The sequence below is a fragment of the Terrapene carolina genome, unplaced genomic scaffold (assembly GCF_002925995.2).
Source record: "Terrapene carolina triunguis isolate 2854851 unplaced genomic scaffold, T_m_triunguis-2.0 Scaffold95, whole genome shotgun sequence".
NCBI lineage: Eukaryota > Metazoa > Chordata > Testudines > Emydidae > Terrapene > Terrapene triunguis.
Genome location: NW_020664446.1, coordinates 42,973,875 through 43,001,692, shown reverse-complemented (window position 1 = coordinate 43,001,692; position 27,818 = coordinate 42,973,875). Strand labels below are relative to the sequence as shown.

General features: G+C 46.7%; 1 protein-coding gene across 1 annotated transcript in view; it reads right to left on the bottom strand.

Moving 5' to 3' along the window:
- Window positions 1-428: 428 nt before the first annotated feature.
- CHST3 (carbohydrate sulfotransferase 3) overlaps window positions 429-27,818 on the bottom strand; it is a 47,816-nt gene continuing 20,426 nt past the window's right edge. The window contains exons 2-3 of the mRNA XM_024198149.2: window positions 10,316-10,606; window positions 429-8,857 (exon numbers count right to left, since the gene is read on the bottom strand). Coding sequence (XP_024053917.1) covers window positions 7,615-8,857; window positions 10,316-10,452 — 1,380 coding nt within the window. The 5' untranslated portion in view covers window positions 10,453-10,606 and the 3' untranslated portion in view covers window positions 429-7,614. The remainder of the gene's footprint in view (window positions 8,858-10,315; window positions 10,607-27,818) is intronic.

Genomic DNA, 27,818 nt, shown 5'->3' with positions numbered 1-27,818 from the left:
TCCCTTTGATGGGTGGTAACATTCCTCTGTATACTTCTGATGGATTTGAAACCAACTTTTCTCTCCATCTCTGCAGTATTGGAGATAGCACCAGCCCTTGTGCACAAAGCTCTGATACCAAGGTTTGCTAAACAGCTGCCACACAGCCCTCCTGATTGGAAATGAGCACCTGCAACTTCCATTAGAGTGAATGGGAGTTGAGTGCTCAGTACCACTGGGGTAGGGGAGGGGCGACTAGCTCTTGTTTAAATTCTTGTCAGCAGAGCAGTTTCCTTTTTCATCCCCAGATCTTATTTTCCCGAGCGTCTTCTAATGTGTTGACTCTGAATGCCGTTGCTGCTGCTACACGGATAAGGAGAGCAAGTCACTGCCCCAGGGGAGCATGTTACACAGAGACTCTTACCAGCTGCTGCATCTGCTGCTGTTAATGTCTACACTTCTCCCGCTGCCAAAAATAACAAGTGAATAAATGCCAGAGAGACAAGAGATGCCTTTTTGGATTCTGCTCCATTGTGTTTTTAATTAAATAAGTCAAGTCAACCATCTTCTAACTGGTTACAAGGTTCACATTCATTTCTGTGCATGGAAGATTCAAACTAGAGTACTGAGTACTCTCCTCAGAGGATGTGTCTGTCAGCGCTTCCAGGGCCTGCAGACCACAGTGGCTCCCGGAGTGTAAAAAACCCTGTGTAATATCACTGCTATGGAGCCAGGCAAGCCTTCAAGCTAAACCCTTAACACAGGGCCAGTAAGAAAATATCTGGACATTGGTTTAGCTGTTAATTTAGTTTTGTAAAAACTCCTAGGTGGCAGCACAGAGTTCTCTGCATCCAGATAAATAATCGAGGGATGCTGGACTCCCTTAGGTGCACACTTCCAGCTGCCCAAGGAACCCCATCCCAGTGCATTTCCCTTTGAAGCTTGCCTGATGCTGTGGCCTACCCTCCCTTGCCTCCTGCCTCCTTGAATTTTCCCCGACAATGCGGAAAGCCCCTGCAGCTAAAGTTACGTCGACTTTCCTGGAGGCGGGCGTTCTGATTTTAAACACATGGAACAGCTCTCCTGGGCGGTGTGATGTCAGCCATTGAAGAGGGCCAGGCGCCTGAGATTCTTCCCTTTGAGTTGACAAGCAAAGACGGATGAGAGGAGGAAGAAGGGAAGGAAGAAAACAGCTGAAGTAATAAAGCAGCTCTCCATTTTACAGCCTTAGGAGCACAGATGGCAGTTGTGAGCCTGGGGTGACACGCAGCATAGCCGCAAGTCAAAGGCTCCATTCAGACCCTGCTGCCAGCTCCTGCTCTTTCTTCACGCTTCTCCACACCCGAAACGTTGGTGAGTGAAGGACCCTCCCTCCACGAACTAGCCTGATAGCTGGAGGTTGCTATGCTGCAGTACCGCAAGGGAGTTGAGGTTCAGGAGAGCACGACAGGCTGACTGCATGCAGTGCTTTCTTCTAGCACCTGAGCCTGGTCCCTGTCCTATAGGACAGAGAAGGGGGAGAGAATGTGTAGCTCTATCGAATACACCAGAGAAAGAATGTGGTGTTAGAAATTTCCCTTTCCAGGTCTAATAACTGGAACACAGAGGAATAGTCCTTTTATGTGCCAAGGTCAGAGACTGTCTCTCTCCTCCAGCCTGAAGATATGTTCATGGAGAGAGAAAAAACCTTTAAATAAACAAATAACTGGTGAATGACTCTCTTGTGCTTGGGAAGGTCAAGTGACTGGCTGAGCAGAGAACTGACTCCCTCTGTCTATCCCAGGGCTATGTACAGAGAAGGTAGCCATCCAGCGTGATTCCCATGAGCTGCTAATGAATTCAGCCCTGCCCTGAGGGACTGCTCCTGCAATGAGACAGAATTCCAGTGTCTAGGCCAAATCCTAGCCTGATTTAAGACCCACTGAAGTCCTGTGTGATTGCAATAGGTGTAAATCGTGGCAGGATTTGGCTTTCCATATCTAGTCACATATCCCACATTCATCTACCAAATAACCTCAGCTCTGACTATTGCACCCTTTCTCCCCATCTCTTGGGATGAGGGCACCTGGTATCAGCTCCCCCCGGGGGGGACTGAAACCCCTATATTTACTTCTCATTATGCACAGGTCTGATTCCAGATGGGCTCCCCAGAGGCAACAGCCATTCTTTTATGCCACGGCGGCATGTACCCTTTCACTTCCTGTGCATTTCTGTGTTTTCCCAGGCCATAAAATTATATCCAAAGCCTTTGTCCTGTCTGGGATTTATTGTGTGTCTCAGGGCTAGTCTACACTAGAACGCTACAGCTGCACCGACACAGCTGCGCCACTGTAGCATGTCTGGTGAAGATGCTCTCTCGTCAGCACAATAAAACTCCCTCTACAAGGGATGGTAGCTATGTCAACATAGTGCTGTCCACACCGGCGCTTAGGTCAGTATAAGTTACGTTGTGTGGGGGATGGCTTATTCACACCGCTGAGCAAGATAACTTATACCGACATAACGCAGTGTCAACAAGCTCTCAGCTTGTGAAATGGGCCATTTGAAAGGCTGTCATTTTAAAAGTGCTACAAATAGTTTCATGTCCTACTCAGCGTGAGTTTGCCAATTTTTGAGATTTTTTTCAACCACGCTTTCCTTAAAAAAATAAAAAGACATTTTCTTTCTTCCTGTTGCTGTGCGAAGCCCCCCGACTCCGCCAATAACAGAGAACAGTGAACCTAATCTGGTTCAGTTATAGAGTGTGTAGGTAGGTTACTTGTAACAACAGCAGTTAGCAGTTTTGAGACAGAAGTGTGATTTTTGTTTGTTTCTGGGTGTTAAGAAAAACAGACTTCTCAAAACAACAGCATTTTGTTTGAAATCATAACTGTGCTGCTCTGAGTTTAATTGTTTACCTTTTTTCCATTTCTTGGGATATTTGTTGTCTGCCTGTTTTTGGGTGTAGCTCAGACTCCCTGCTAATAAAATATTTCCCCTCTTTTTCACATAATAAATAAATAAATTCCCCTTGCAGTTTACAATATTAAACCCTCCATTCTCTGAACAGTTCTACATATTGCAGGAAGTGGCAGCTTCTTTCCTGCCAGACTGCAGCCCTTGTAGACAAAAAAAATAAAATAAACTTTTGAAAAGCACAAACAAAACAAACAATAGCAATAATAACGCCTCACTTCTCAGAACCAAAGTGCTGGTTGGAGCTCCAGGTAAACACACTCTCCCCTACCAACTGCAACAGGACTGTTTCCACTGGGGGCTCCCTGCTTGAGCTGGCAAAGTAAGTTTGATCAAGGCGCAGTATGGATCTGATTCATGGTTACCCTGCACCTTGGTGCTGATCCAAAACTTGTCAAAGTCAGTGGGAGTCTTTCCATTGATTTAAATGGGCCTTGGCTCAGGTCCACTGGGTGGTCATATTGTGTAAACCATTACCATTTTGGTTTGGGGACCTTTTACAGCCACTTTACACTGATGCAAATGATGACACAAGGTAGAAGGCAATTGCAAATAGGGCCCCTCGTGCTGTACCTATAGCTCTTGTTGTCTTGAGTATATTGAAGAAATGCTCCAGTATGCATTAAGGCCCTTATTCTGGAAAGCACCTCTGTTCAGGACAGTTTTTATGCACATGCTTAACATTAAGGTGTGCTTAAAGTGCTTTCCTGAATTGAGGCCTAAGTCTGCTACCTTTCCAAAGGTAAACAAATTATAATATAGGATGAGTCAGATAGAAGACATAATGTGAATATTAAAGAAAGAGAGGTCAAAAATGATTGTTTGCACCGGAGGGTCTGTGAGCTTGAAGGAGGAAGCTGTTGTATAGTTGCCCTTTATGGTTTATATACCTATAGGTAGTAATTTAAAATGTGCTCTTCAGTGGGTGCAGAGTTTGGGTTTCACAAACAACTCCACACGTGAGTTGCAAGGGCATACATAGAAAAGCACCCTTTGAAGCATATATTTGTTAATTTCTTTTCAGTTCTCTAAGCTTCATTTAGCCATAAGTAATTCCTTGAAAAACTGTAAAGATAGCTTAGGCCCCAAATGTAGGGATAGAAAAATATATATATTTTTTTTTTATTTTTATTTTTTTACAAAACCTGCTATTAATCAATGTTTTCATGATTATTTTTAAGCTCAATTGGAAACAGTTTCAACCTTTTTGTAGCAACATTCTCTTTGCAATATCTGCAACCGAAACACTGCAGAAAGAATTGTGCTAGTACAAGGGAGCTGAAAAATGAAACTGCCAGGCATAAGTGCTGGAACTGGGGGTGCTGCTGCACCCCCTGGCTTGAAGAGGTTTCCATCATTTACAGTTTGGTTCAATGGCTTTCAACAGCCCCACTATAAAAATTGTTCCAGCACCCCAGCTGCCAGGTCTGTTTTCACTGATTACTTTCTGCATCTCAGTTTGGACAAACTGCATAACTAGCATAAAATAAATTCATATCTTTAAAAAACTATTTCAGTTTAACAATATAAGGTGTTGTTAGTAACCCTGGGAGGGAGATGTGGATTGTTGCTTTTTAAAAAAAAGAGAACTGTGATGGGTATGTACTCCACACAGGCCCTGAAAGGGTTAATGTGGGCCTCAGGGACCAATTAGGGTACCTGTAGGGTGACCAGATGTCCCGATTTTATAGAGACAGTCCCGATTTTTGGTTCTTTTTCTTATATAGGCTCCTATTACCCCCCACCCCCTGTCCCGATTTTTCACATTTGCTGTCTGGTTACCCTAGGTACCTGGCTGTACCAGGAGGGAAAGCCAGGCTTAACTGAACAAGAGACTCAGTTGGGCTGCAGCAGACTGGATTATAAAGCCAGGAAGTTTGCTGCAGAAGGGGACTGCAGGGAGACTCCGAGGTTGCTCTCTGGGAGCACAGAGGAGGGGAGGTGAAAACCCCAGAGGGAGAATAAGCACCAGGATTCTAACCCTAGAACAAGGGTCAACCCCAGAGTAGTTGTGGGGAAAGGAAGCCTGAGAGAGCTAGGTGGGAAGAAGCCCAGGGAAAACAGCAGCAAGGGGTAGGACCATGCAGACCTTGGCTGCTTGTTACAAGGTTTCTGGGCTGGAACCCAGTATAGAGGGCAGGCCTGGGTTCTCCTACCAACCACTGGGAAGTGGCACAGAAGCACTGGAGAGGAGCTCAGGACAGCTGGTTTGGAGATTTATTTTGTTACCCTGGAAGGGGAGGACTATAGTGATCTGGCTGGAGGGCCAAACCACAAAAACAGAGCCCCTTGAGTCACAGAGAGTCAGAGACAGCAGAGCATGCAGTGAGCAGCAGAAGGGGGCACCGGAGTTGGACAGAGCTGTTCCCCAGAGCGACCAGGAGGAGGTGCCACCTAGCTCTCCCTGTGACAGGGACACTGTCAATTTTTTCTTTTTTTACATGGGTGTACGTTGGGGGCATACACTATGTTAAAGTACACTGAGGGCTGAGAATTTCAGCTATTATCCTGCATTTATTTTTGTATGTTTCTCTTTCCCTTGTCGATTTCATATCAGTTGCTCAAACGGGGGTGTGCTCCGGCACAACAATGGCCATAAACAAGACGTGCCTGGATCCCCCTCCTGCATTAGCGTCTCCCCTATGCTGATCACCCATGTCAGCAACAGCTTATTCCGTCTACCTGCTGTCCAGCTCCAGTTTACCAGTGCTCCCAGGCCATGTCCATGGATCCATGGGAGATTAGGAGGACTGCTCCCCTGCCTAGCTGTGCCCGCCCCCACCCTTGTGCATGAGAATTCTGATATTCTCTCAGGCTAGTGCATGAGATTAGGAAGTGAATCCAACCACGGATGAAACTGACTGCCTAAAGTACTGATAAATGCACAAAGTAAACACACTGAAAAACAGAGAAATGTCTCTTGCAATCTCTCTAAATTTGAATAATCTGTGACAACAGGAAGTAAAGATAAGTTTCAGAGAGAAGTTTGCTGTGTTGACAGTATCCCTTTAAATCTGATTTAAAACAAAAAACTGATGCTGCCCCTTCAAAAATTACTAAAAAAATCCCCACTCCCAGCTCAGATCTTGTTCCATGTTTCTTCCCTGAGGATGTATTTAAGGGTGAGGGGACTCAATGGGTATCTCAGAATAATGATGGGGCTGAAAAGGAGTCTGAAGACCTCTTCTGGAGTAGTCTCTGGGTTGCCCTGGGAAGAGAACAAACTCCAGGAAGCAAAAACCTAACCTAACTGTGGATTGGACAAGGGGCGGCACAGGCTAGGAATTCGTCTGTTGCAATCTGAGACCATCTCTTTCTGTTATGGAAACTATTCCTATTGCCTAATTTTGGATGAGTTCCCACTTGCCTGCATCCCAGTCTCTCTCCTCCCCCCTCTCCTGCCACAAAAAGCTAATTGGTACAAACTACTCCCCTTTACTTTGGGCAGGAGAATTGCTGTCAGCCTCCAACTAGCACTTCCAAAGATATACAAACAATAGCAAGGACAAAATATAAATACCATTACAGAAACACCCTGCCACCACCAGCCAAGAAAGCTTTCAGTATCGATTTCTAGACACCAGCAAACGATCACTGAGGAATCCAGCCTCCGTGGTGGTGGAAGACAAAACAGCTGATGGCACCTTAGAAGGAGACCAGTTGAATCCCCAGGGATAGAGAGCATTGCTTTCGCTTTCTCTCTCTAAGTCTCTCTCTCTCTTTTAAATAGTGTTTTCATTGTCTCCCTGCCATCTCTCAGCTGCTGGCTTTGGTCCACTTGATAACAAGCAGCTGAGGTGGAAAATGCTGCACCAGTGCCAGTGATCATGGTGTGGCTGTTTGCTGGCTCTGCTACAAGTTTTCTCGATGTCCTGGCATTTTGCTCTTCCGAGAGCATGGTCTGAGGGAATGTGCTCACCCTTGTAGGACTCAGTCACATCTCTCAAGGTTTAACAGGCTGTTGGTATATTTAAAGGTCCACAGACATGCACAAAGTGTCCGAGACATGAGTGTTTGTCAGCGTAAGGCAGCAGCAGTCAGGATGGGAGGAGAGAGTCTCCCAGATCCTGTCACTGGGGATTTACTAAGAGGTTTCTTGGCAACAAACCCCAACCAAGTCCCTTTCTGACAGTTCCATCAACCCAACCAAATACAGCTTAGCGAGGTCTTTACGTTTGCCCAAGGCGATATCAGTGCAACCCTCGGCTCCACTCACCTCCTCGCTCGGCGAGATGAGGGATTTTAAAGTGTACGAAGATTTTTAAAACATACAATTCTCTCTTTGGAGGTTTAGTGCAGAAATGCCCTTTGAAAGAAGGGTGGCGCTTGTGCAGAGAAGAAAGCTAAGAGGTGAGGTATGGAAGCTAGTACCTACTGCTTTGGTTCTCCCCACTGCCAGCTTCTGAGCTCCATTTAGTTTCAAAGGGTGGCCACGTTATAATCCATCTAGATAGAGCTCCTGGATGTTACTGCATTCCCCCTGCTGTCCACTGGAGAATCAGGAAGCACCTCGCTAGGATGAGGAGTGCATGGCAAACGCAAGTCTTATAAACGAGGGTGTATACGTGTCAGCAGGGGACAGTGGCCCCTTTCCAGCTTCCCCAGCTGTTCTTGTGCTCAGGTTTTTCTTTTTTCAGTCTAACCATATGTTTCCGTTCGGAAACCCAGCGATGTGAGATCTTACGTGATCCAGAAGGCCCTCCTTTCCTCCAGCAAACTGATGGATCTGTTTGTGAGGGTCTCTTGGTCGCTGGCCAGTTTGTAGCCAAACAGACTCATGGCTGGGCCGCAGACACTCTGCACCACTTGGGCCAACTTGAAGGGGATGCTGAAGCGCCACTTCTCGAACTGCTCTGAGGAGTTCTTCTGGGTGGAGTAGATGCCATTGCTGTCCTGAGGCGCCTGGGTGTTCTTCTGGATCCATTCCTCCACCTGTGGGGTGAGGCTGATGCCAGCAAACCTGTACATCTCCTTGGCATTTTGGAGAGGTGACCTGGCAATATCCTCATAGCGGATCAGCATGTAGCGGCCCCGCAGCCACGCTGGCTGCCTCAGGCCAAGTTCAGCCGAGAGGCGGATGCTCTCGCAGTTCCCCCGCAGCCTCTGCACCTCATCCTCGTTGAGGGGAGCTGCTCCTTCTGAAGCCCATTTCTTCCAGGTTTCATACTTGCCCGAGAAGGCCACAATGCGAGAGGCCAGCACCGCCCGGGGGTCCCGCACCAGCTGGATGATCCTCATGTCTAGGCGAGGGTCTTCGACCAGGGGTCGTAAGAACTCCAGCTGCCGAATTCGCACTGTCTTGAGTGCCATGTGATTCTTGTGCAGGCAGGCTTCTGCAGCGAGGGTAATGTTGAGGGGGCCACAGCGGCGGTTCTTGCAGTGGTACTTCTCGAAGACCTTCTTGACGAAAGGGGTGCAAACAGGGTCCTCGCACAGGGAGCGGCTTGAGCCCCGCCGGAACATATATGGGGTCAGATGGTCCTCAGGGAGAGGGGTGATGAAGTTCTCCAGGATGTAGAGGTCACAGAGCAACAGCTGCTTCAAGACATCTCGGTAGACGAGGGCCGATCCCACCGCGTTTGCTCCGCCTGGCTCGAATGACACTGTCCTCTCGATGTGCCACAATGGCTCAAAGAGATAGAAAATGTTGCCCTGTTGGTTGAAGAACTCTCCCACAAAGGAGGAACCTGTGCGGGTGGTGGCCATCAGGAGCACATGTCTCCGGGGTCCCTGTGCCACAGCAGTCTCCCTGGTCCCTCCCAGCTGCAGGGTGACATTCTGAAGCCGGCTCTTGAGCTGAGAGAAGGCAGAGTCCAGCTCGCTGAGGGACAAGAGGGACTCATTTTCTGACAGCACTAGGCCAGGGTCTGTGCTGTTGACCTCCATCAGAGATTGTGGGGCTTGCTTCAGCTTGTCTGATACCCTGCAAACAAAGAGAACAAAACCACAAACAATGAGGCAGTGGTTAAAAGGGGGGACATTTAGATTTTCACCTCTAAGCACCTGAGTTTGTCTTATTTCACCTGAGGCCTAACGAGTTCAGTAGTTTCAATTTACTCCCTTGTGCCCCTCTGTCCATATTGCAAAGCCAACACAGACTGGCACAACTGGCAGTCTCTTCAGGGGAGGTCCAGTTTTGGAGTAGCAGTAAGCTGCAGGTCGGGATTAATGGGCAGTAGCGGGGCTGTAAGGGAACCCAGGAGGAGAACAGCAGGACATGCTGCACGTCAGGACTGAGGTGCTTTTGGTGTAAATGCTTAAGGGACGTTTGCACAGCATATGTCCACTCTATTCATCCTTCGTTTTCTCAATTGCTAACATTTATCAGCTTTTAAAAAAGAAAAGCCCTAGGGCAGGTCTACACTGGAAACTTACATCGGCATAGCAACATCTCTCCAGGGTGGGAAAAATCCACACCTCTGAAAGACAAAGGCCTTGGCTACACTCGGGACTTCCCAGCGTTGCCGCGGCAGCGCTGTGAAGCGTGAGTGTAGTCGCGCCGCCAGCACTGCGAGAGCTCTCTCGCAGCGCTGTATGTACTCCACCTCTCCAAGGGGAATAGCTTGCAGCACTGCAAGCGAGCGTGCAGCGCTGCAGGCTCTGATTACACTGGCGCTTTACAGCGCTGTACTCGCTGCGCTCGGGGGGGAGCGTTTTCACACCCCTGAGCGCAGCAAGTTGCAGCGCTGTACAGCGCCAGTGTAGCCAAGGCCATAGTTAAGCTGAGTATAACCCAGTATAGACAGCACTGTGGCCAGAAAAAGTCTTCCGTTGACCTAGCTACTGCCTCTCAGGGAAGTGAATTAACTACAGTGAAGGGAGAACTCTCCTGTCACTATAGTGAGTGTTTGCACTGAAACGCTGCTGCAGCTGCACCACTGCAGGTGTGCCACAGTAGCATTTTAAGTGTAAACATAGCCTAAATAAAAACCCTCCTCATTCCCTCGGTATGGGCAAGTTGGCAGCTTCAGCTAGACACTTTGGCATCTCCTCACTTGTCATAGCCTACCTGGCTATGATCTTCTATGATGCCCATCTCCAGTGTATTTGTCCTGGGGGTCACTGGAGATAACCAGGAAACTAAGGCATAAAAAAGTTTGGTTGATGGGGCAGGCTGTTTACTGAAAGAGAGGAAAAAACTGGAGGAACCAACGCTAAGCACTGCTGGGAAGAAGGCCTTTCACTGTAGGCAATTGTAGTGACTGACTGGGATTGTAATGGAAAGAAGGTGATAGGCATTAATGGGCTTCACATTCCACGAGGGAGAAATGTATCTAGTTGTACATGGCCGGAAAGCAGAAAGGTGAGGTGAAGGCTACATCAAGGATGAAGAGAAATCCCCTCCCAATATAGCAAGAGCTTGCTCTCCCTTTTTTCCTACCTTGATATGATATTGTTTTCTTTCTCGATAATGACAAGAGCTACAACAAACACCAGGAGAATGGCATACTTGCTCTTCATTCTCAGGCAGTGCCGCAAGTCCCGGATATCCTGGGGTAAAGTGTGTCCTTTATCCATGGGGAGAGACTGGGGAGTCCAAGGTTTTACCTCAAAGTCTCTCCCCCTCCAAGGAGAATAAAGGAGCACCTCCCCAGCTCCTTGTGCTCTGCAGCTATATAGAAGGCATTGCCCAGTTTTAATACTTCTTGATCAGACAGGTGACACCCTTGCCCTGCACAGAGAGAGAAAAGGGCAAGTGTTAGTGCTGGGAATGAGAAGATGGGTTGCCTGGAATAAACCAATTTAAGAACTTAACTATTGAAGGGTCAGCATCTTTCATATGGTGGATGCTTTAGTTAGATTTCAAGAGTTACACAAAATGCTGACCCAGGGAAATCTCCATTGAGATTGATCCCCAACCCAATCAGGGTGATATTTTTCTCCAGTATCTGCTCAGAGGCTTTAATAGGACTGCACCATACAAACAGAAAGCACTTTTCCTCCCTCTCACCCGCTGCTGACTCGGACAGTCAATAAAGCATCGCTTTCCTCTCTCAGGAATTAAAGAGCGAGAGAGCAGGGCTCTACATCAAGGGCCTGGTCATGATCCCATTGCACTGTAAGAATAGGATTTCAAGTAACACTGATTATAATTGGCAATTCTCAATTTAAATCAAAACTCACTCCTGCCAAGCCCACAAATGCTACCCACTGCAGTCAAAAATAGTCTCTCACTCCTCCCCAAGGCAGTAAAGCATCCCTAATGTTGTCTGTCTCTGTTTACAGTAGACTGTGTGCTCCTCAGGACTGCAACTGTGGGCTTAATTCTGGTCTTACACTTGTGTAAATCAGGAGCAATTCCACTGAAGTCTCTGACCTCACACTAGTTTCACCCCAGTTCATTATCAGGCCAATACGTCATCTTCTGTGTCTTGCAGAGCCGTAAGCAAACGGTCAGTACTTATGAATAATGATAAAATGTAATATATTTTAGATAGTCAAGAGGGGCACAGGATTCATATTCACTTCTCTAGAAGCTTTGCCTGGCATCAAGCTGTCAATTCAAAGACACGGCCTTTAGCTATTAGAGTTCTTGTCCTCACTTTCATCTCTCCTGCCCTGACTGTTTCTCAGTAGTTTTAAATAGAAGTAGGACTAGCTGGCTCAGGTGACTGAGGATCACCTGGGGGCAAATTTGGATCAGGTCAGTAATGTCAGAAATCACTGCACCAGCGCAGCTGCTTAGCTTTTCTGGATATCAACTGGCAGTCTCCCATCGGTAAGCTGGGGGTCTGCATCAAAAACCCACCAACACAACTTGCACTAAGTAGCATGCTTCCAGACAGTCTCAGCAGAGGAGCCAAGGATTCTGAATAATTCACCCCCCATAGCCACTCTCTCAGCCCCAAGCACAGGCCTTTTAGGTCAGGTTTGCGGCACATTGTTCAACCCATGTGTGACAGCTTGCACTACTGTGACTATACAGTGCCTCTAGCTATGACACCTTTCCTGAGAAACATCAAGTCCTTCCAGTGCAAATGTAATGCTTGTTCCCAGTGGATTTACTTTACTTTCGTAGTTGGGCATTTATCAAATGCAGCCGTAGGGGATCCTCATCTTTTCCCTATAGGGACTGGCCTTTCTCTAAACACAGACCTTAAATGCAAGGGGCCAAATTAACCCCTGCTGTATCTTCACTGAATTGTAAGGATGGATTGGCTGAAGTACTCTACACATCTCACATAGATAGATAGAAAGCAGAGGTCAGGGAAATGAAAAGCATCTCTGGGCCTCAGATCTGGGGAAGCAGAGACAGCATTGCAGTGCACCGATAATGCTACCTGACACCTGACGATGACTGTCATACTGCAGTAAGAGAGGAAGGTGGGGAGGGGGATTCCCCTAGTTATAAGTGAATCAAAAATGTCAAGACTTGATGTTTTGGAAACATACTCTTCTGTTTAGTCCCTGGAGAGAACTGCTCCAACAACCAGGAAAACATCTGCTGCTCGCAACATCTGGAGAGCTGGTGTTAAGGGCCTGTAAACAATTTCCTTCTCCTGGATGAACAAAATTTCAACTAACAATGAGAGCAATAAAAACGCAAGGGGCCTCCTCTTTATAACCTCCATCCTGCTTGGGAGGAACAGCTGTTGAGAGCATCCACCAACCTCTGCCCCTCATATCTCCGTTCCCAAAATAAATCTTGTGAGAAACCCCTTGCTGCACTTCTGGCAGCATCCCTCCCCTGCCCCCATCAGAGTCTCAGTTCCCAGAACTGAATACAACCACCTACATTTTACAAGCACAGCTTTCCACCCCACCAGCTGTTCAATTGCTGTGCCCTACAGGCTTCCTTGTGAATCACTAATGAAGGGCTGGAGAAGGGGGGCAGGATGACACAAAAGGGGAATCCCAGAATGGAACAGACAAAAGAAGGTAGCCCTGTTCTCCTTCATCCTGCCAATGGACAACAGCCATTGCTCACTCTGATTTGTTGGAACAGTTCCAGATCCAACAAATTCTGTGTTCGAGTAAAGGCCCTGTTCCCTTCACACTTGCCTGCCAGGACTAGCCCTGGGAAAGAGAGAGCACCTGAAAGTGCCATCTCTTGACAGGGTTGGTGCAAATGGAATTCCTGTTACGTTAGTCACCATTCCAGCCTGATGCTGTTTTATGCTCAGGAAGGGAGTTTTACAGATTTTCAACTATTAAAAGGAAATAAGTGTGGAGAATCGAAGTTTTCTGTTCTATCCTTCTCTCTTGATATCCTAGAACACAAACAGCATTCTCATTTCCCAAGAAATTTCACCAGTTCTTTGCCTGTTGTATAGACAAGTTCCGTTTGGGTTTTTATTTTTTCTAAGTGATAATTTAAAAATGCTTTTTTGCTAATTTAGAACTCAGTACCTGTACAGGGGTCGTAATTCGTACACATGTCCAAATTTTACTGTTTTGACTGGAGCTGTGTATGACTTCTCTCTGTTACCAAGACTTCAGATACCTTTTCTATGGCTTCAGTTCAACAGAACTCTGCCTAGGCTCACCAAGAGATTTGTGAGACGCAGCAAACTTTTCAGTGAATGCTGGCCCAAGCACTGGTTTAGTAATGAAACCACCACACTTGGCAGATTTGGCTTGGGTTTGTGTTTCAGTACAAATGTGTGCGCAGCTCCAATTGTGATTCCAAGCTACAGATCCATATGATCACAAGTATGAAGTTACACAGTACATGGTTCCTGCTTTGGATTAAAAGTACTTCTTAAAAAGTTATACACAAATGCTGTGGACACAGCATGTTCATCCCTTGGGGACAAGGCATATTGTAGGGTAGGCCTAACACATGTGTTTATCTTGCAAGTCATAGCCATGTGCTTAGCAGATTTAAAGGAGACTTTTTCTTAACTAATGGCACTTCTTGTTTTGGTGATATTAATATAACAATTGTCATACAGTGTTTTTCCATTTTAATTATGTGGAAGCCATCAAATATTTTCTTATGCCCGAGATTATGCTGTTCCCCAAATGTTCCTAATGGTATTGTCACATTTAAAAAAGGCAAATATCCAGGCAAGCTGTGAACTGTCCAGTCTCTCATATGGCTTAGGGTATGTCTACACTACAAAATTAGGTCGGATTTATAGAAGCCGGTTTTATAGAAACCGGTTGTATGCAGCCGATTGTGTGTGTCCCCACATAAAATGCTCTAAGTGCATGAAGTCGGCGGACCGCGTCCACAGTACCGAGGCTAGCGTTGACTTCCGGCGCATTGCACTATGGTACCTATCCCACAGTTCCCGGAGTCTCCGGCGCCCATTGGAATTATGGGTTGAGATCGCAATGCCCGGATGATGCAAAGCAGTGCCGCGAGGGGTTCTGGGTACATTGCGTCAGGCCCCTCCCCCGCCGTCACAGCAACGGCAGACAATAGATTCGCGCCTTTTTACCTGGGTTACCTGTGCAGACAACATACCATGCCAAGCATTGAGCCCGCTCAGCTCAGCTCACCGTCACCATATGTCTTCCGGGTGCCGGCAAACGTGGGACTGCATTGCTAAACAGCAGCAGCAGCTTACTGCCTTTTGGCGGTAGACGGTGCAGCATGACTGGTAGCCTTCATTGGCGATCTGGGTGCTGGCAGCTGTGGGGCTGGCAGCCGTGGTGCTGCATTGCACCAGCCCCTTGCCTTTTGGTAGGAGATGGTATATTATGACTGGTATCCGTCGTCGTCGTACTGCAGTGGCTGTCGATCATGGGCACCCGGGCAGACAATGATGGTTATCAGTCGTAGTATGCTATTTTCTGCCAGGCGCCCTGTTGGATCATTGCACGTTAGCAGAGTCGTAGCATGCTATTTTCTGCCAAGTGCCCAGTATTGTCTGCGAAGCACCCAGAAGAGGCCGATGGCGATCTGGGTGCTGGCAGACATGGGGCTGGCAGACGTGGGGCTAGATTGCTACACAGCAGCAACCCCGTGCCTTTTGGGCAGTAGATAGCATATTACGATTGGTATCCATCATTGTCATATTGCAGTGGGTATCAGATCGTGCAATAGACCTGAAGGCTTACTGCCAAGCGCCCAGTATTTGCTGCCAAGCACCCAGAAAATGCCAAGGGCTATCAGTCATGCTGCACTGTCGTCTTAAGATGTAAAAAATAGATTTATTCTGCATTCATTTGCTTCCCCCCTCCCTCCTGCTAAACCCAGGCTTTTGAGTTCAATCTTTGGGGGGGGGCATTCTGTGTGACAGTTGTTTGTCTTTCTCCCTGATGCAAAGCCGCCTTTCTTGATTTTAATTCCCTGTACCTGTACGGCATGTCGTCACTCGCCCCTCCCTCCCTCTCTCCCTACCTGTACGGCATGTCGTCACTCGCCCCTCCCTCCCTCCCTCTCTCCCTCCCTCCCTTCTTCCCCTGGTCCGTCAGATACTACTTTCGCGCCTTTTTTCAGACCAGACGCCATAGCCAGCACTGGGATCATGGAGCCCGCTCAGATCACCGCGGCAATTATGAGCACTATGAACACCACGCGCATTGTCCTGGAGCATATGCAGAGCCTCCTGGACATGCCAAAGCCAAACCAGGACCAGCTGAGGAGGAGGCGATTGCAGCGCGGCGACGATAGTGATGAGGAAATTGACATGGACCTCTCACAAGGCACAGGCCCCAGCAATGTGGAAATCATGGTGTTACTGGGGCAGGTTCATGCCGTGGACCGCCGATTCTGGGCCCGGGAAACAAGCACAGACTGGTGGGACCGCATCGTGTTGCAGGTCTGGGACGATGCCCAGTGGCTGCGAAACTTTCGCATGCGTAAGGGCACTTTCATGGAACTTTGTGACTTGCTTTCCCCTGCCCTGAAGCGCCAGAATACCAGGATGAGAGCAGCCCTCACAGTGGAGAAGCGAGTGGCGATAGCCCTGTGGAAGCTTGCAACGCCAGACAGCTACCGGTCAGTCGGGAATCAATTTGGAGTGGGCAAATCTACTGTGGGGGCTGCTGTGATCCAAGTTGCCAGGGCAATGAGAGACCTGGTGATATCAAGGGTAGTGACTCTAGGAAACGTGCAGACCATAGTGGACGGCTTTGCTGCAATGGGATTCCCAAACTGTGGTGGGGCGATAGACGGAACCCATATCCCTATCTTGGCACCGGCGCACCAAGCCACCGAGTACATAAACCGCAAGGGGTACTTTTCAATGCTGCTGCAAGCCCTGGTGGATCACAAGGGACGTTTCACCGACATCAACGTGGGCTGGCCGGGAAGGGTACATGATGCTCGGGTCTTCAGGCAGTCTCTTCTGTTTCGAAAGCTGGAGGAAGGGACTTTCTTCCCGGACCAGAAAATAACCATTGGGGATGTTGAAATGCCTATCGTTATCCTTGGGGACCCAGCCTACCCCTTAATGCCATGGCTCATGAAGCCGTACACAGGCAGCCTGGACAGTAGTCAGGACCTGTTCAACTACAGGCTGAGCAAGTGCCGAATGGTGGTGGAATGTGCATTTGGCCGTTTAAAAGCACGCTGGTGCAGCTTACTGACTCGCTCAGACCTTAGCGAAAAGAATATCCCCATTGTTATTGCTGCTTGCTGTGCGCTCCACAATATATGTGAAAGTAAGGGGGAGACATTTATGGCGGGGTGGGAGGTTGAGGCAAATCGCCTGGCCGCTGATTACGCGCAGCCAGACACCAGGGCGGTTAGAGGAGCACAGCAGGGCGCGGTGCGCATCAGAGAAGCGTTGAAAACCAGTTTTGTGACTGGCCAGGCTACGGAGTGAAACTTCTGTTTGTTGCTCCTTGATGAACCCTCTGCCCCTCCCCCACCACCCTGTTAACTCTACTTCCCTGCAAACCAACCACCCCACCCTCCCCTACTACCCTCCCCCCTTCGAGCACCACTTGCAGAGGCAATAAAGTCATTGTTGCTTCACATTCATGCATTCTTTATTAATTCAGCACACAACTAGGGGGATAATTGGAAAGGTAGCCCGGGATGGGTGGGGGAGGAGGGAAGGAAAAGGACACACTCCAATTTAAAACTTTAAAACTTATTGCTATGGAAATCATCTAGGGTGGAGTGCGTGGGTGGCCGAAGGCCCCCCCACCGTGTTCTTGGGCGTCTGGGTGAGGAGGCAATGGGACTTGGGGAGGATGGCTGCTGGTTACAGAGGGGCTGTAGCGGCGGTCTCTGCTCCTGCTGCCTTTCCTGCAGCTCAACCATACGCAGGAGCATATCACTTTGATGCTCCAGCAGCCGGAGCATCGACTCTTGCTTTCTGAGTACAAGTTGACGCCACCTCTCCTCTTCAGCCCGCGTTTCAGCACGCAACTTCTCCTCTTCAGCCCGCGATTCAGCACGCCACCTCTCCTCTCGCTCATATTGGGCTTTTTTAAAATCAGTCATTGACTGCCTCCACGCATTCAGCTGTGCTCTGTCAGCGTGAGAGGCAGTCTGAAGTTCAGTAAACATTTCGTCACGCGTCCTTCGCTTCCTTCTTCGAATATTCACTAGCCTCTGCGAAGGAGTAAGATTTGCAGCTGGTGGAGAAGGGAGAGGTTGTTAAAAAAGATACATTTTAGAGAACAATGGGTAGACTCTTTCACGTTAGATTTTGCTGTTCACAACATCACACAGCACATGTGCTTTCGTTACAAGGTCGCATTTTTCCTCTTATATTGAGAGTCTCCTGGTTTGGTGTGAGAGATCACTCACGCAGTGCCAGGACACAGATTTCAGCTTGCAGGCAGCCATGGTAAGACATATAGTCTTTGGGCTTTTTTAACCTTCTTAACATGTGGGGATGGTTTCAAACAGTTCTGCCCTCATTTCCCATACCAAGCACCCGTGCCATTTAAAATGGGTTTGCAATGTAAAAGGAGGGGCTGCGATTTCAGGTTTAACATGCAGCACAAACCCAACTAACTCCCCTCCCCCACACACCCAATTCTCTGGGATGGTCACTTCAACCCTCCCCCCCACCGCGTGGTTAACAGCGGGGAATATTTCTGTTCAGCAGAGCAGGAAGGGGCACCTCTGAATGTCCCCTTAATAAAATTGCCCCATTTTAACCAGGTGACCGTGAATGATATCACTCTCCTGAGGATAACAAAGAGAGATAAGGAATGGATGTTGTCTGCATGCCAGCAAACACCGGGACCATACGCTGCCATGCTTTGTTATGCAATGATTCCAGACTACGTGCTACTGGCCTGGCGTGGTAAAGTGTCCTACCATGGCGGACAGGATAAGGCAGCCCTCCCCAGAAACCTTTTGCAAAGGCTTTGGGAGTACATGAAGGAGAGCTTTCTGGAGATGTCCCTGGAGGATTTCCGCTCCATCCCTATACACGTTAACAGACTTTTCCAGTAGCTGTACTGGCCGCGATTGCCAGGGCAAATTAATCATTAATCATTAAACACGCTTGTTTTTAAACCATGTGTAATTTTTGCAAAGGTACACTCACCAGAGGTCCCCTGTGTGCCCTCAGGGTCTTGGGTGAGTTCGGGGGTTACTGTTTCCAGGTCCAGGGTGACAAACATATCCTGGCTGTTGGGGTAACTGGTTTCTCCGCTTCCTTGCTGCTGTGAGCTATCTATGTTCTCTCCATCCTCATCTTCCTCGTCCGCCGAACCCGCTTCCCCGTTTCCAGAGAGGGACTCATAGAACACGCTTGGGCTAGTGGTGGCTGCACCCCCTAGAATGGCATGCAGCTCCGCGTAGTAGCGGCATGTTTGCGGCTCTGCCCCGGACCTTCCGTTTGCGTCTCTGACTTTGTGGTAGGCTTGCCTTAGCTCCTTAATTTTCACGCGGCACTGCTGTGCGTCCCTGTTATGGCCTCTGTCCTTCATGGCCTTGGAGATCTTTTCTAATGTTTTGCCGTTTCTTTTACTGTTTCGGAGTTCGGCGAGCACTGCTTCATCTCCCCAGATGGCGATCAGATCCCGTACCTCCCGCTCGGTCCAGGCTGGAGCTCTTCTGCGATCCTGGGACTGGGACTGGGACTCCATCACGGTTACCTGTGCTGATGGGCTCTGCATGGTCACCTGTGCTCTCCACGCTGAGCAAACAGGAAATGAAATTCAAACGTTCGCGGGGCTTTTCCTGTCTACCTGGCCAGTGCATCTGAGATGAGAGTGCTGTCCAGAGGGGTCACAATGAAGCACTGTGGGATAGCTCCCGGAGGCCAGTAATGTCGAATTCCGTCCACACTAACCCAATTCCGACCCCCTAAGGCCGATTTTATCGCTAATCCCCTTGTCGAGGTGGTGTTAGGAAACCGGTTTAAAGGGCCCTTTAAGTCGACGGAAAGGGCTTCGTAGTGTAAACGTGTCCAGGCTTAAGTCGATTTAACGCGGCTAAAGTCGACCTAAACTCGTAGTGTAGACCAGGTCTTAGTCAACCCCCATTTAAGTCAATGGGAGTCTTGCCATTGACATGAATAACAGTTAAATCTTTGCAGTGCAGTGTTGTCCTGCACTCAGGCCATTTGACAAGGAACCAGGAACATCTGCATGTTAATCTTGGCTCTGACAATGATTCCATTTGTTGCCATGGGCAAGTCACTTAACCTTGCTGCCTCCGTTTCCTCAACTGCAAAATGGGGATAATAATTCTTAGTTACCACAAAGGAGAGTTTAGATTACACTATATTTGTAAACCACTTTGAAGATGAAAGGCACTACATGATGTAGGTGCAAAGTATCCTTATTACGAGAACGTGAGGAAGAAGGAGTAAAGTTAGTCTTGTGATTAAGGCATGGGACTGGAATGCAGCAGATCAAAATTCAGTTCCTTGCTTTCCCACAGACTTCCTATGTGACCTGGGTAAGTCACATAATTACTCTATGCCTCAGTTCATCAGTAAATGGGGATAATACCTCCCTGTCTTACAATGTAACCTCCCAATTCATTGATGTCTGTGAGATGCTCAGATACTACAGGTATGAGGGCAATGTAAGTTCCTATATGGATAGTTAAGGGCAATTACCATTTACAGACATGATCCTCCTGCATCAATAAAACAGACTGCTCCGCTCTTTAGAACTGGCACCTTAGGCCTGGTCTACACTGGGGGGGATCAACCTAAGATACGCAACTTCAGCTATGAGAATAGTGTAGCTGAAGTCGAAGTATCTTAGGTCGATTTACCTCGCGTCCTCACAGCGCGGGGTCGACTGATGCCGCTCCCCCGTCGACTCCGCTTCTGCCTCTCACCGCGGTGGAGTACAGGAGTAAACGGCAGAGTGATCGGGGATCAATTTATCACGTCTACACTAGATGCGATAAATCGATCCCCGATAAATTGATCACTAGCCACTGATCCGGCAGGTAGTGTAGACGTACCCTAAGGCCTTGGCTACACTGGCGCTGTACAGCGCTGCAACTTGCTGCGCTCAGGGGTGTGAAAACGCCCCCCCCCCGAGCGCAGCGAGTGCAGCGCTGTAAAGCGCCAGTGTAATCAGCGCTTGCAGCGCTGCAAGCTATTCCCCTCGGAGAGGTGGAGTACTTGCAGCGCTGTGAGAGAGCTCTCGCAGCGCTGGCGGCACGACTAGACTTGCGCTTCACAGCGCTGCCACGGCAGCGCTGTGAATTCTCAAGTGTAGCCAAGGCCTTAGTTACAGTTTCTTTGCAGTTCCCTGATGTGTGCTTTCAGATTTAATCCACCCTCTTTTTGTCTTTGCTTGTACATTGTCTGTCAGTGTGAATACAGGACAGTTAGGGTGAGCATCTCAGTCACCAAACCAACCTAGAGCATCCTGGGGCATTTTCTCCTTGGCTTTTGTTTGCATAAAAGTGTTTGGAGGTGTCTGATTTGTTATTTGCACTCAGTCTCTCTCCATTAGGTGAGAGCAGGAGAGACTCGTGAAGAGCACAGCCCAGATATGTGCATTTGTGTCACTGTCCCTACAGAGGAGATTATGAAACTGATACTTGGGAAGATCACACACACTGCTTTGTAGAGACTCTGCTTTGTCCTGCTACACAACTGCACAGAACAGGGAGCCCCCTGCAATTACAGTGTCACAAAGACTTTTGTTTTGCTGTTGGACTAAAATCATTTTGTCTCTTTTCTTTTTTTTATATGGGTGCCTGTTTCCACAGTACAAACTGTCTGTCAGCAACACTCTTTCAATTTCCCACTAGTTAGAGCACAGCCACTCCCCTCCCCCCGGGCTATAGATTTCTGTCAGTTTCTCAGATTGTGTGGCTATGATGATACACCTCAGTCACAGGAAACGTTTCTATTTGAGTAGTGTCTAAGAGCAAAGGCACTTAGTTTTTTGCAGCAGCTTTGGTTGTGGTGGAGGAGGGGTATAGAGAGATTAAAATCTCTCAGTACATTTTATTTGATACGGTTTTTCACACAGTATTTTTATTCCCCTTTTCTACTCCATCAACAAATAATTAATAAAATAATTATTGACAGTACATGGAAAAACCATTTGCCCCTCTATGTACTGGGGGTAAACTTCACCTAGATTTTTTTTTTTTTTTGGCTTGATTCTCCATTGCCCTGCATCTTGTGCAGTTGTTCACACCAGTGCAATATAAATGAAAAGTGAATATAAAATGTTGCCATATTGGAATGGTTGGTATTTTGCATCCACCTATGCACTGGTGTAAATGCCTGCACAGAGCAACTGAGAATCACACCCTCAGTGTTTAAAACTAAAAGAAAAGGAGTAAGTGTGTCAGGGACAGAGAGTGGAACAGTTTGCCTAAGAGAGTCAATCACTAGCCATCTTTAAATAAAAGTTAGATATGTTTGTTGAAGAAAATGACACATAGACTCATAGACTTTAAGGTCAGAAGGGACTATTCATGATCATCTAGTCTGACCTCCTGCACATCGCCACAGAACCTGACCCACCCACTCCTGTAATAGACTCACAACCTCTGACTGAGTTACTGAAGTCCTCAAATCATGGTTTAAAGACTTCAAGTTACAGTGAATCCACCATTTACACTTGTTTAAACCTGCAAGTGACCCACGCCCCATGCTAGAGAGGAAGGCAAAAAACCTTACATATGTTCTGAGCCAGGGGGTTGCAGCAGATAATAAAAGAAATTCCTTCTGACCATTCCAGCTATGATTCTGTGAGGTTCAAATCATTTCATTTCAATTATTTTTTCAAATGAACTACACCTCTACCTCGATATAATGCGATCCGATATAACACGAATTCTGATATAACATGGTAAAGCAGTGCTCCGGGGGGGGAAGGGGGGGAGCTGCACACTCCAGCGGATCAAAGCAAGTTCGATATAATGCGGTTTCACCTATAACGCGGTAAGATTTATTGGCTCCCAAGGACAGCGTTATATCGACGTAGAGGTGTATATATTAACTAAAATGGCAAGGAGGCTGGGTTATAATGGTAGCACATTTTCTATAATGAAGACATTTTTCAGTCCATTTGGATTCTGTAAACTGTTTTTGGTAACACTCATAGAATATCAGGGTTGGAAGGGACCTCAGGTGATCATCTAGTCTAACCTCCTGCTCAAAGCAGGACCAATCCCCAGACAGATTTTTACCCCAGTTCCCTAAATGGCCCCCTCAAGGATTGAACTCACAACCCTGGGTTTAGCAGGCCAATGCTCAAACCACTGAGCTATCTCTCCCCCCTTGGAATTTATTCCCAAACCTACAAAAAGTTTATCGCTCTCTATTAATCTGATAGAATTTAACAGAGAATTACATCCCTGCTATAAAATTATACAGGATGGTTTAAAAACCTATGGGAAGGATATTGTTCTCTATTAAAGTCTATATTGCATTATTGATTTTTATGCCTATTAAATTCTATAGCCCTTTTCAGTAAGGACTGAATGTGGGCTGAGATAGGGCCAAGATTGGTTTATTTAAAAGCTGAAGGGTCTGGTTGTAAATGACTGAAATTCTGGTGTAAGGCACCTGATTACTAATGTATAGTTATTTCTGCTACAGCTAGTAAGTGAATGCTACACTTGCTATTACAGCATCTCAGGAGCTGTGCTCTAGTTATGAGTGCAATGGCACTTCCATTCTAAATCCCATCTTTCCAGTCACCTACAACTTTCTCAGAAACTTATCTTTAGGCTGAAATTGCTAATGTTTAAAGCAGCCTTGTCTGCCCCTTCCCACACTGGACCCTGATTGTCATTAGAGGTCGGACACTGCCTTTCCCCTCCTGGATGCTACTCTGATTTCCTGGCCCAGGTATAATCAGAACTGCACTATTCCAGCCTCTGCCTCAACCATCAAGCAGCGATAGGGCTGGGAAATTCATTTTCAATCTAAAATAAAGGTATTGATTAAAAAAAAAAACACCTGGGTGTTAGCCTTGAGGCTCCTCCATATTCTGCTAAGCATGACTTTCAATGAGAACCAACTTTTAGCCTTCCAACTAGTCTCCTGGCCTGTGATGATGACATAACCAACTCCAGTAGTGAAAGAGCCTGTTGTACAGAACATAAGCAAGGATACAGAGTTCTAACTGCTGTGAAAACTATGGCTCTGACTACTCTGGCTATTGTGCTACTAAGGGTACGTCTACACTACCCGCCGAATCGGCGGGTGTGATCGATCTATCGGGGATCGATTTATCGCGTCTAGTGTAGATGCGATAAATCGATCCCCGATCTCTCTGCCTTCGACTCCTGTACTCCACCGCGGTGAGAGGAGGAAGCAGAGTCGAGGGGGGAGCGGTGGCGGTTGACCCTGCACTGTGAGGACGCGAGGTAAGTCGACCTAAGATATGTCGAATTCGGCTACGCTATTCTCGTAGCTGAAGTTGCGTATCTTAGGTAGATCCCTCCCGCTAGTGTAGACCAGGCCTAAGATCTCAACCTTAATGCTGCAGTAACAGTTTTGTGCATGCACTCCCAGGCTGAGCTTTTGCTATTGATAACATGACACAGCTTGGCCCTAGAACAAACATCTAGAAAGTAGCACAGAGACATCAAATTCAGTAGTCTCTTTTGGCAACTTGCTTGGCTTTGCACTGTCTTGTGTCTCAGAGACAATGTTACACACAACAGCCATGAATACAAAGTCATTTAAAAAGCAAAAGAGAGAGACTGAAATGTTACGTTTCTTATTTCAGATCTTTCTTCTGCTCTTTATCACAGAAAAATAGAGAGCAAGTTTCCTTAGTGCCCCAGCTCTCTCTCATGCACACACCCCCCTTTTCAATACTCTCCAGGTTCACTCAAAATATCTAATGAATCAATAAAAATATTGTCCTTCCTTAATCCTAACACTGACCTGGTAAACAGCTTATTGCAAGAGATCAACCAAAAAGACTAGAAAAGTGTGCCAGTCACTCTTTGCTTTGACTACGCTGATTTTCAGAGGGAAGTGTTTTGTGACAGAGAGAGGTGGGGGAAGGCTCAGAGGACAGTGGCTTGTAGATTCAATTGTACACTTGTAGCATGAGAAATTCAGGGATATGTTAGCATAAAGATCAAATCCCCACCAGTGGAGGCTGGAGAGAATACTAGAACTGAATGAACATGGAGACTCAATTTCCCTCTAATGCAGGGAGAGGGGATAATTAACATCTCATGTGTCAGGGTTGAAATGAGGACAAATTTAAGGTGAGACAGGTTGTTCATGGTGAATTTGATTTTAATTAACTCTGGCCTTCTGCTTTGCTTCAGAGGAACAGCTCTAAGGACGGAACAAAAAACAAACCAGCAAGAGTGTTTTGCTTCTTTCCATTCACAATATTGCCAGAACATGTCTAACATGGGTAGCATATAAGAAGTCTAAACCAGGTAACATATCAAAAGTGCCATGGCTAGAAGATGAATTCCAAACTCAGGTCTCCTTCTAAATCAGAGTGATAACAAATATCTTACTCAGCTTGGGAATGCAATAGCTGTGGTTAGCTGGGAAGTTTGCAAGTCAAAAGTGAAGTACTGAGGTCTAGAGAGCGGAGAACATATCATGAGGAAATTAGCTACCCCTCACCTTGCCAAAGCTTTTAAACTGGACTAGCCTCTCTCCCCCACAGCCTTCTGGCCCGGGCTGTTGCTCCAGGGCAGGGTTTCACAGAAAAGCAGCCTCCCTGACCTCTGTCTCACCACAGGCCTCCTTTTAAAAGTCATATTTCTGTTTATGAGCTTTACTATGGATCGTTAAAAGTCTGCAGCGGCTCACAAAGCAACATGATCTGCAGTTCAATTTGAGGCTCTGCTTGAGGATGTGCCTCCAAACAGCTTTTCTCCTAGAAAAAAGAGAAAGTCAAGGGCAAGTAACCAGACAGAACCTTCCCTAGGCCGTTGTTCCTCTGACTGTATTTTAAAATATTTGGATGCAAAGAGGAGTGGCAGCTGAAAAAATTCCCAGTTTTGTCAGCAGTTCTGTGTCCAGAAATAGGCAAATTCCAGCATTGACTCTGAGAATCCCTCGTGTCTTTTCATTGTCCTAGCCAGGAACCCCACAATTCAATAGTTATCCTCTGCTGTGGTCAGAGGAGATACATTCTCCATGTTCATTCAGCTCCGCTCATGTTGCTCCTCCAATAGCCCTGAACTATAACTGTTCCTTTCTGGGAGGAGTCTGCACACAGATTCTCCAGTTCCTTTTCACGGCTCCACCAATGTATCACCACCAACATGCCCAGAAGGAGATACTGTATCTCTGCACTCCCCTGATTAACCATGCTTCTCTGTATCACAATCTGACCCTTTTGAAGAGATGCAGATGAAATGCCAGGATACGGCAGTTGCCAGGAGGGACAAAGCTAAGTCTCAGTTGACAATCAAGACAGTCTGTGAAGCAAAATAGCAATTGTTGCAAAAGAATGAGGAATTGATTTATCAGGCAGGACTTCAGCAATACAGAGTAAAGTCATACAGTGTGTCAATCTAACACATATCCAAGAAGTTATTTACAGAGTCCAGTTTCTATGACTACAAAACCCCATGAAATCTATATCTATATAAGTAGATCTAAGTGACACTCTTGCAGCTTGATGTCACAAACTGCAACAGAGCAACAAATTGTTTCAGAAAAGGATGTCATAATTAGCACATCATGTAGTTCTAAACAGTATTCTACATGAGAATCAGAAATTCTAGAAATGGGAAAGACCATCTATTTCATCCCTTTCCAAGGCAGGATTTCTCCCTATTGTACTTGTAGTGCTCTGTTCAGTCTACTTTCAAATGCCCCAAGCAACAGGTCTTTCCTAAGGATATTAATAGTTACTAATTTCAGTCATCTGCTGCAGCAAAATATCCCCTCCCACCCCAGAGGCAGGTGGAGTTCACTGATGCTTTTTCTGGTTTGTAAAGTGCTTTGGGATCCCTGATATTAAAAGTGCTACATATGTGTGCAGTGTTAGTTTTTATAAATCATCTTCAAATATCTCCAGATTTAGCATTCTTTCTCAAGAGGGAGAGGGTAGATTGGGAGGAAGGGAAGGGAAAGATGTGTAGATGAGCAAATAAACATAAATACACTAAGATACCATATTATATAAACGGTGGGATTTTGTAGTGCTCCTAACTCCCTTAGGTGCTTAAGTTCCAATGATTTGAAATGGGACTTGCACTCCCATTACATGTTTGAAAAACTTCCCTTAACTTCTCTAAATAAAAAACAAATTACATTTTTCTTTCTGTGTCTGTTTTTTGTTTGCATCAAAATATTATAAACAAGGTTACACACACAAACTGAATATAACACGTGGCTTCAATTTCATCTCAAGGTTCCAATGATTTGAGGTTTACCCTTGTGGTTTATATTGTCACCACTGATGAAATAGTGCAATTGGATATAAGTTATTCCCATTATCTAGTAGGGGAAGGGCCAAGCCTGTATGATAGTTATTGTTTGGCTGTGTCCTGCAGCAGAATGTGAACTAAAAAACTCTGCTAGACGTTGCATCAGGCCAGAAAACTCTTGTACTTGGTCTTAAAGCCAAAAAATACATTTCTGGTGTTGTATATCAGCTGTCACTCACTATATACCCTTCCTGCTGTCAAGGAGAAACAACAGAGAAAGAAAACAATGCAGAGAACAAAGAGCAAAGGGTCAGATGGAGAGGGATGTAAGAAGAGAGCTAAGACTGACTCAGGCCTTGTCTATACTGCCACTTTACAGAGCTGAAACTTTCTCGCTCGGGGTGTGAAAAAACACCCCCCCCCCCCGAGCACTACAAGTTTCAGCGCTGTAAAGCTCACCAGCATGGCTCCCAGCACTGGTGAGCTACTCCCCTCGTGGGGGTCGTTTTTTACTAGCTCTCCCAGCGCTGGTGCCGTGACTACACAGCCACGTTAAAGCGCTGCCGTTGGTAGTGAAGACATACCCTTAGGTAAGGGACAGTGCAAAAGAGCTATTCCTAGAAGACAGCAATATTTTTTTAAGGTCACAAAAAAGGCAACAGAAAGACAGATATGTTTTGAGCTGCGGCAGAAAGAACAAAGGTTCATTCACCAATTGCAATTCTCCAGAACAGTGGAGATTCCTTGTTCTCCGCAGAAGAACCTTCAAAGACAGACATGAGGATTTACTGTGTTAGAGGCTTGGTTCAGCATGAGTGAAGTCAATGGGAGATTTCCCACTGAACTGAATAGAAAGCAGGAGCAGGTCCCTACTCAGTAATGAAGCAGTAAACAGCAAACTCAGGATGGTAAGCAGAACAAAACAAAAACACAGATGCTTTCCTCTCAAAATAAAGTCAGTGGTGGAAAAGCCCTTTGTAACATAAGAAAATTCACATAGTAATAGTCAGTCTGCGTTTTAGTCAAAAGAAAAAGATTTGCATAGCAAGTGAGATTAGAAGTTCCCCCTTCTGAGAGGCAACTTTTCTCAAACCAGATACGTGATGCCTGGTAAAGCATTTGTTTTCCATTGTGCAAAAGGATTGTCTACTAAATAACTTTGGGGAATGCAAATTACTATTTTTGTGGACATTTTTCCGCCCTGGTCCAACAAGTTTCGCCC